The 9,712-nt window shown below is 34.3% G+C and overlaps 1 protein-coding gene across 2 annotated transcripts in view; it reads left to right on the forward strand.

Moving 5' to 3' along the window:
* Positions 1–2,449: 2,449 nt before the first annotated feature.
* LOC107589215 (WT1 transcription factor) overlaps positions 2,450–9,712 on the forward strand; it is an 18,344-nt gene continuing 11,081 nt past the window's right edge. For both annotated transcript variants that reach the window (XM_016277578.1, XM_016277579.1), the window contains exons 1-3: positions 2,450–3,152; positions 5,870–5,992; positions 8,566–8,668. In XM_016277578.1, the coding sequence (XP_016133064.1) occupies positions 2,756–3,152; positions 5,870–5,992; positions 8,566–8,668 (623 nt within the window). In that variant the 5' untranslated portion in view covers positions 2,450–2,755. The remainder of the gene's footprint in view (positions 3,153–5,869; positions 5,993–8,565; positions 8,669–9,712) is intronic.

The following is a 9,712-nucleotide window of genomic DNA, read 5'->3' on the forward strand; positions in this document are numbered from 1 at the left end:
TCTTTTAGTTTTAAGTCGGTTTGAACAATCCGGATAAGCGCAAGTAAGTACCATTTTGATTAGCCGTCGTACCTACAATGACTGTGTAAACAATGAGTGACGTTTACGCGCGAGAGATCACTTCCGGCGCTAAGTAAGAGCTCAAACCTCCATAAGCTTTATTCTGTCTGTGTATCTCTAAATATGTATTTTGATCAGTAGGATAGAGCCTATAAAATTGCACAAAGAAAAAAAAATAATAATAATAATAGTAAACGATGCGGCATCGCTCTGTACTACATTTACTATTGATATTTAAGTACAATAAAATTAAGCTTTTTTACTTGTAGCCCACTTAAAAGTACGTATAGCCTACCTTTACAGGAGTAATAATTCATATTAAGGTCTGTACTTTAACCTATTTATGCACTTCGTCCACCTATTTGATTATCACCCCAACTTCTTCTACTGATAAATGTAGTCTGATTGCCAGTATTTTACAATAATTATCCATACTTCTATTAATACATCATTATATTGTTTCATCTTGGTCCATAAAAGCGTCTGGATGTCGGCGTGTGTCGTGTCACACCATATTTTTCAAACCACTGTGGGACTAAAATGGTTATGAATGTCCATGGGCCCTGCTTAAAAGTTCAAGCTAAAAATTGACTAAGTGCTAACAATATAATACAGGATTCGTTTGTTTTCACATCTCCAACCTGAAGGTATGAGGACTTCCAGATGAGGTCCATCTCAGTAATATTAGTCTCTTCCAGACAGTGAGCCAGAGGTTAAGCAGGAACTCAGCCCTTGCTGAGGGAGTGTGTGTAGGGGTGTGTAAGTCCTCTCTTCCTCATGGCGGATTGTGCAGTGTTATAATTGACTCTTCCCTCCTCGTGTCCTCATCGCAACATCGCGTATTTTTCATCGGCCTTTCATCGTCCTGCACTTGATGGTCGCCAATTGTAAGACAAAACCGTTTCATTTGTACATGCGCTTTAACTGACGTTGCCTGCGTGGAATTTCTTTCTGATTCGATCAATCAAACCCCCTTCATTGCTTTGCATAACGACCGACGGCTTACATTTAAAATGTGCAAATCTAACTTTACATTTTTTTGTAATTAAAAGAACGTGACTCATTCCTTTTGTATTTGACTGTTAAATTATTTCACAGTTCGGAAGTTCAGGTGAACGTGAGCACCTGCAGAGTTTCTCACTTGATAATGATAAGAAACTTTTATTCAAACAAAAATCGCCCTGCACTTAAACACAGTTGTTATGGATCCTCAAGGTTCTTTTCCTGACTTGGAGCGAGTTGAATCATCGTTAAGCAAGTCGTTTCATTGAATTATGCAGCGCTTTTCATAAATATTAGGTAATGAGAAACATTATGAATAACGGAGCTTAATAAATCAATCAAAGAATAATTAAAATAAAAAACAACTATGAAATATGAATCATTTAAAAAAACGACCGATTTAAAAATAAGAAATAACTAGGCCTATCTTCTGTACGGTTTATTTTCATTGCTGCATATTAAGCCTAAGTTCATTTTAAAATGAAGACACATTGCATAAAATTGTCATGAAACTGATTTTTATTTTGGGAGGAAAAAAAGGGCTGACACGACCGATTGGGTATTTTTTTTTAAACATATTAAATACCAATAATTGATTGGACATTTATTATTATTATTATTATTATTATTATTACTATTATATTGTTATTGTATTACCCTCGTCTGTTTGAAGTTTTTTCGGTCTGCCATAAATTAAAAAACGTGACTACCAATAACACACCGTTTAATAATGAACAATTTCCGTTCTCTTAAATATTTTGTAACAAATCTTAAAGATTTTGTTACACTTAGACAATATATAATTTCGCCTTCATTGGCATGAATTTCTTACGGCCATAATGCTCTTAAACAGTTTAATAAAATGCCCTAAATTATAAAAGGTCAGCCGCATTTGTTTAATGCATATTATGCCGTCTGAACGGGAGAGAGAGAGAGAGAGAGAGAGAGAGAGAGAGAAAACATTAAGTCAAGCGCCTCAAAATAACTAAATGAAAGACTATTTAACCGAAGCATAGGGTTAGAACAATTATTAAAACTAACAGCTTGTCCTTTCACAAACCAATTCAAAATTTAAATTCCAATTCAAAACGGAATTTAAATGTATTTAAATAGCCACCTCACACAGTCCTTCAAATCTGCATACTGTACACGGGAAGCCAAAATCTGAAGTGCATTTATGAACACTTTTACAGTGTCTTCTAAAACGTGTTTCAAAGCTCATAAAAAGTCAGTCTCTGAATCATTGTTATCCATCCACCCAACTCCCACAAACACACAGTTTATTGAGACTCCCAGCATGCTGCATGAGTATACAGGGAGGAGTATTGTACAGGGAGAAGTAAATGAATGAAGTGTTGTGCTCATCTTTCCTCATCCTCACTAGCCGTGGCTCCTCCTCCTCCTCCCGACTCCTCAGAGTGGCTGTATGTGAGCTCCTGGGCCTCCAAAGAAAACAGACACGCAAGAAAGGAGGAACATCTCTTCTTTTCTCTTCACTCCATTCACAGAGCCTGCGAGAACTCGCCCCTGCTGGGACCTCCCAACCGAGCCCCCGTTTGCTTTCTCCCATTGTGACATGGACTATTCTGGTTGAAAACGAACCCATCCTGACTCCGCAATGACACCTTGACTTTGGATTTTAGCACCGAACTCGAACGTCTCTCAGCTGGGCCTGTTTTGTAAGTAGCCAAAAATGGGTTCTGATGTACGTGACCTCAATACTCTTCTCCCTCCCGTGCCCCCGCTGCCCGGGGGGAACGGTAACTGCGCCCTGCCCGTGAGCAGCACCCCACAGTGGGCTCCGATGCTGGACTTTCACACTGGCTCGCCCTACAGCTCGCTGGCCCAGCACTCCTTTATCAAGCAGGAGCCCAGCTGGGGTACGGCTGACCCCCATGAAGACCCTCACTGTGGGCTGAGCGCCTTCACCCTGCACTTCTCCGGACAGTTCACTGGCACTGGGGCCTGCAGGTACGGAGCCTTCGGGGCCCCTACACCCAGCCAGACTCCATCCAGCCAGCCCAGGATGTTCAGCAATGGTCCTTACCTCTCCAGCTGCATGGACAGCCAGCCCAGCTCCAGGAATCAGGGTGAGAAACTGCTTGAAATATCACTGTTATTCTGTCCTTGCTTCTTTGTGACATTGCTTTGAAATGTTTGAATAAGATTAGCCATCGTTTATCAATAAGTCTAAATTTTTATATATTTATTAAGGGCAAAAAGCATGACATTTTAATAGACCACTTTTAAAAAATAAAGGTTCTTTATTGGAGCTTTCCATTCCACATAAGGTTCTTTATAGTGGAAAAAGATTCTTAAAATATAATTCACAATTTCACATTAAGAAAAAAATGATTCTTGTAAGAACTGTTTACTGAAAGGTTCTTTGTGGAACCCAGAACGGTTCTTATATTGAATCGCTGCGAAAAACATCCTCTTGAAACATTTCTTTTTAAGAGTTTATGGGGCCTATAAATTGACAGCTTATTTTAATTTCAAATTTATTCCAGTCATTCTGTTTAGATTTAATCTGTTTAATACATTTAATTCAAGCTTCAGCTTTTATGTTGCACTTTTTGAAAAAACTAAAAATTTTAAGATTTCTGCTCTTTACTTTTAGTTGTGATTTTGTATGTCATCACTCTAAAAGTCATAACATGCTGAAACTTTTAAATGACTTCGATATTGGCCTAAAAGTCACTGTTAATAAATTAGATGAAATGTCAAAGTAGGACAACAGTGTTCAGAAATATTGATTACACAAAGACTTTTTATTTTTTGTTTATTAATAATAAATGTTATTATAATTAATTAAATTAATTACACATTTATTCAATAATTATTTTTAATGAACTAAAATAAATTTGTATTTACAAATAAGACTTTCAGAAGGTTGTTATTATTTTAAACCCTTATTTGTGTCAGTTTATCATCTTCTAATATTTGAACTTTTTAGTGTGAGTATTTTATTGGACAACTTTTGAATAGTGTAAATTGTGTAGTTTGCTTGTATGAACTACAATAAGTAAATGAGTAAATGTATTCTGTGATTTATCCATCACCAGGGTCATCACCTCTCACATATGTATCTGCCTTGAGTAATTATGTATCTCAGTGCTCCTGTATTTGGATAAACAGTTCCCAGATATTTTACAGATATGCTGCAAACATCTCATCACACAGGCATTGAATGCATGTGACTCATAACTGTGTCACTGTGTAAGAGACTTCAGGTTACTGGCTTGGGGTTTTCAACTTGTGGGATAATAAAGATTTTGCAGTCCGGCAAGAAAAATATTTTTTTCTTCCTCTTCATGATGACAAACTGCATCTTTTAAAACAAAGATGAAAAAACTTCTAATATTATTATGGTTTTATTTTACATAGCGATGACTAAATACCTATTTGAATAATCATATTGTTGAAGACTGTATTTAAGTAATTAACAGATTTAAAAAAAAAAGACTAAATTTGAGAAGTACTGCAAATGCCTAATGATTTTGCACATTCTTCCAAAATATGTTTTGAAATTATATTTGACTGCAAGATACTATGAATAAGAACAGATAATAGAGACACACAACGAGAAAAGTAAAATCAATGTTTTATTCTTTCTGATGATAAGTCGTTTGGAGACCTGCATTATTGGTTAAATCAAATTCATATTTGATATTTTCTGTGCATTTTATGATTTTAGATAAATGGATAATTTTCCTCCTTTTTATCAATAAACACCTTACAAAATTACTACATATTTTGCAGTCCTTCTAAAAATTTAATCCAAGTTGTTGATTCACTCCAATACTTGCTATTTGGGATTCATATTTTTTGTATAATTTTATTATTATTATTATTATTAATTAAAATGTTGTAACTTTTAGCCCTCCTCTGTCAATAGTAATAAAATAAGATAATCAATAATAATAAATAACATCATACATGAGATCTTGTCTTGTCCGAGTTAACCCAGACGTAGGAGAAATCTTTAAAACCACCATCACTCCCTAAGACATCTGATGCTCATTTAGTTCTAAATTGCATTTTGGAAATCTAAAGTTACAATTAATTGTGGGTATTGCCACTCTTCACAATATCAGGCTTCACTTCCAGCCAGTGACCAGCTCTTCACTGACTCCCAGGTTCAAACTCTTGCTGAGTCCTGGTAGGGTGGAAGAGAAATGGTCATCTTTAATGAGTTTTCCTCTGTCTGAGGTGAAAGTGGTTGGCTTGTAATTAATGAAGATAGTGGTGGGAGACCGTGATTTACGATGCTACGTCTGACCTGGGGTTACACCGAGGCATGATTCACCCCCTAAACCTAGTGTCGGCTCTCGGCTACACCGTCCTGCCAGCGTTTGTTTTCCTCGCACAGCTTGTCCGCTCACCCCCGCTGGGAAACGGAGGGCTGATTACGATCCAAGGAAGAATATTCCTATTATCTGGAGAGTAGCCGTGTGTTTAATAACAGTTTAATAAAAAAGTTTACTGAACAATTTGGCAATTCTAAAATTTCAAAAACATAAATGGTACAAATTCTATATTTAAAAGATATATATAAAATATAAATATTTCTAACTTCATTTATATTTCCATCTCGAAAGAAAATATTTGACTTTTACGGAATAATAATACAATTCAAAAACATATAAACATGTGTAAAATAAATATTTACATTTTTTACTATTATATAAAAATAATGTATTTTAAAATAGAATTAACATGTTTTTCTAACTTTTTTATGATAATATATTAAAAAATATATATATATTTACAATATTTCTGACTTCATTTATATTATCTGTCCCAGGTTACGGCACAGTTTCTTTTGATGGAGCCACAAACTACGGACACACGCCTTCCCACCACACCTCGCAGTTTCCCAACCATTCCTTCAAGCACGAGGACCCCATCACGCAGCAAAGCAACATGGGTAAACAAACACACCATGCACTGAATTACATTTTATAATGTTTTTATAAATGCATATATTGGAAGAGATTCTAATCTGCAAACACTTTCTGCGTGTTTGAGATCTTGCCCTTGCTCTTTGAACTTACAGAGCGACAGTGGAGGACAGTAACGGAGTAGCTTTACTTCGTTACTGTACTTAAGTACATTTTTCAAGTATCTGTACTTTACTGGAGTCGTTTTATTTTGAGTAACTTTTACTTTTACTTCACTACATTCCAAAGCATAAGATCGTACTTCACTACATTTCATAAAACTGATTATTTTCAAGGAACCTTTTAAATCGGTTTGCAAATCGCACCAAATGATTAGTTGATGAATTAGAATGAACCGATTGCAGCTGTTCTCGAGTCGACAACTCACTGATTCAAATGAACCGTTTAGTGCGAGTCTCCAGTGAACTGAATTCACAAGTAAATCTTGTGAGCGCGCGCGCGTCTGATGCTGCTAAAAGTAAGTTACTAATGTCGAATTTTAGGATTAATTATTGTAACTGAAAATCATATTTAGGTCAAAACTGTCAGTTGTTTGTGAACTAAATCTGCTGTAAAGGGGGATCTATTTAAGCCCACTGAAATGATTGAATGCAGACACATCAACATCTGTGTCTCTATGTTTAAGGTAAAAAAACAAACAAACCCAGAAACATTAAAATAACACAGACTAAATAAAATAATTAATGCGCGTTCATATTCATACTCTCGTCAACGTAGTCCATATCAACAACAAAAATATATCTTGACTCCATATAGTGGATATTTTGGGAAAATCCCAGGTATTTTGAGCAGTAGGATTATAAAAAAATATGTGCTAATATAAATTTAAATTCAGTACTTTTTTACTTAAGTACATAAAAAATTTAGTACTTTTGTACTGTCACTCGAGTAAAATTGAAAAAGGAGTACTTTTACTTTTACTGGAGCAATATTTTATTATACGTATCTGTACTTTTACTCAAGTACTTGATTTGTGTACTTCGTCCACCGATCTCTGTAATGTCATTCAGGGGGCAAGTTGCACAAAACGTCCCATTGCTGAACAGTAAATCAGCCTAAACTTTTTCCCTCCCCATAGTCCTCTCTGCTCTGCTCTGCTCTACGTACGTCATAATGTTAAACATCAGCAAACAGCTAACCGGTCGATTTGGTGTTCGTTGTGCTGCAGTAAATTCTCCCTGAGGTCTCCGTGCTTGTGACCAGAAGACTCGGCAATGTGAAATGCCTTTCGGAATGTTTAGAACTACCATGGGACGCATTCACAATACGGGGGCCGGATGAGACAAAGCTGCGATTCCTCATTTGCACTTTGAAACAGAGAGCGAGAGGTCTGCGTGCTTTATGGCTTCAAAGAAAGTCAGTCTGTTGTTTTCACAACTATTAAGTGTACTTGGCTGCGTCTCCATAACCCTCCCTCACTCTCGTATTCCCTTTATAAGACGACTACGCCACACATGCTCGATCATGCGTTTCGCTGGAACAGCAAAGTTATGATACTCTGAGCATCTAGGCATGGCTATTTTCCATCAGGGACTCAAGACACACAGAGTGCACAAATGTTCATTCTCGTTAATTAAACTCTGCAGGGAATTATTAAAAACAAAATGTATTAAAACACAATCACACAATGTGGTTATCCAAGCAGTGAAAGAGGTGAAATATTAGAACATTTCTTGTTAAGGAAAAAAAAGTGTATTTTTCTTTAAAACATTTTTTTCTTTATCTCTTGCATAAGTACTGTATCAAGTCATGTTTATTTTAAAATAATTTATTTATTTAAAACATATAAACTGATCCAAAGTTATGCGCAACTTAGAAGAAAACATAAAACAGTGACAAGAAAACAAAACACACACAAAAGATAAGTATTAAAAATAAATATTTATCTTTTTATAATATTTTATAATTATTTTCTACAATATTTATAGAGTTTATGTAGATACTAAAATCCAAAAAGATAGGTATTAAATCCAAAAAGACATTAAATTAATACACAAAAGATAAACAAAAATGTTGTGTATTTTTAAAGCATTTTATTTTACAATATTTATATGTTTATATTAATAATACTCAGATGAATTTAAAACCATGACAATAAGATGCACAAGATAAATATGAAAATAAATACTAATATTTATTTTTGAAATTTTTAACTTACAATTCTTTTTTACAACATTTATATAATGTGTGAGTTAATGTCTATAATATAAAAATATTTGTTTAATAATAATAATATAATTAATTAGTAACTAATTAGTTATTAATAATAATAAAAAAGTGCGATATTTATTTTAGATTATTTTTATATTCATGTAAATATATTCATATAAAATATATCAATATCGATAATAATAATAATAATATAAACATAATATATGAACAATATATATATAATAAATAAGCTTAATATCAATTCTAAATCAAAATTTTGGCCAATACAAAGATGTTGTAGATGCCTGGGTGTAAGATCTTAGAATTCAAATCAATGCCAGAAATAAACTCTATCAAAGGCTTTTCATTTATATGTGTTGCATTTCAGGTGACCAGCAGTATCCTGTCCCTCCTCCAGTATACGGCTGCCACACTCCCTCTGACAGCTGTACAGGAAGTCAGGCTCTGCTCCTGAGGAACCCATACAACAGGTACGGCTCCAGTCCTATCCATCACAAATAACATCTCAAAGCCTTCTGAAACATGTTCCTTACATGTTTGACTCCTCACTTTCTCTCTACAAGACATGTAGATCATTGCCGCTTCAGATGTTTCCTAAATACTTCCTCAACAGAAAAACAGATTTCATGAAATATAATACTTATCCTAAAAGATATGAAGGAAATGAGATATGAAATGAGAAATGAGCAATATGAAAGAAAAGTCATGCACATGGCCACCAAATTCTTTAAAAAAAATTGAAATAAAAAATTGTCCAGACAGGCTACAGACAGTACAACTGATAGTTTTCATGATACACGGGGTGCAGGAAGTTCAAATCCGGTTCTGTTCAGTAACCAGGCCTGTGCAACAATCAGAGACACGTCAAAATCTGTTATGGCGGCTCCAAAAAGTCACGTTGCCACTGAGCACGTAGAGGAAGTGGGAAAGTTAGGTAACAAGAGAAGGAAAAGGAGGCCTTGTTCGCACAGGATGTTCGAATAAAGTTTCTGCGGGGACTTTTTTTTAAAGAACAAAAAATGCAACATATATATAAAAATATACACTACATTCAAAAGTTTAGGGTTGGTAAGATTTTTTAAATTATTTTAAAGAGTAGAGACCACATTTATTTGATGAAAGATACAGTAAAAATACTGTAAAAAATTTAATATTGTGAAATATTTTTTATTTTAATATTTCAAAATAAATATATTCCTGTGATGCAAAGTTGAATTTTCAGCATCACTACTCCAGTCTTCCGTGTCACATGATCCTCCAGAAATCATTCTAATATTTGATTATTATAATCAATGTTGAATTTTTTTTTTCCAGATTCTTTGATGAACAGAAAGCTCAAAATAAATCTTTTGTAACATTACAAATGTATTTACTGTCACTTTTGATAAATTTAATGCATCCTTGTTGAATAAAAGTATTAATCTCTTTCAAAAAATAAAAAATAAAAATCTTACAGACCCCAAAATATTTGAACAGCAATGTAATCTCTAATGCCATTATATATATATATATAT

Source organism: Sinocyclocheilus grahami, unplaced genomic scaffold (assembly GCF_001515645.1).
Source record: "Sinocyclocheilus grahami isolate Dianchi unplaced genomic scaffold, SAMN03320097.WGS_v1.1 scaffold113.1, whole genome shotgun sequence".
Taxonomy (NCBI): Eukaryota; Metazoa; Chordata; class Actinopteri; order Cypriniformes; family Cyprinidae; genus Sinocyclocheilus; species Sinocyclocheilus grahami.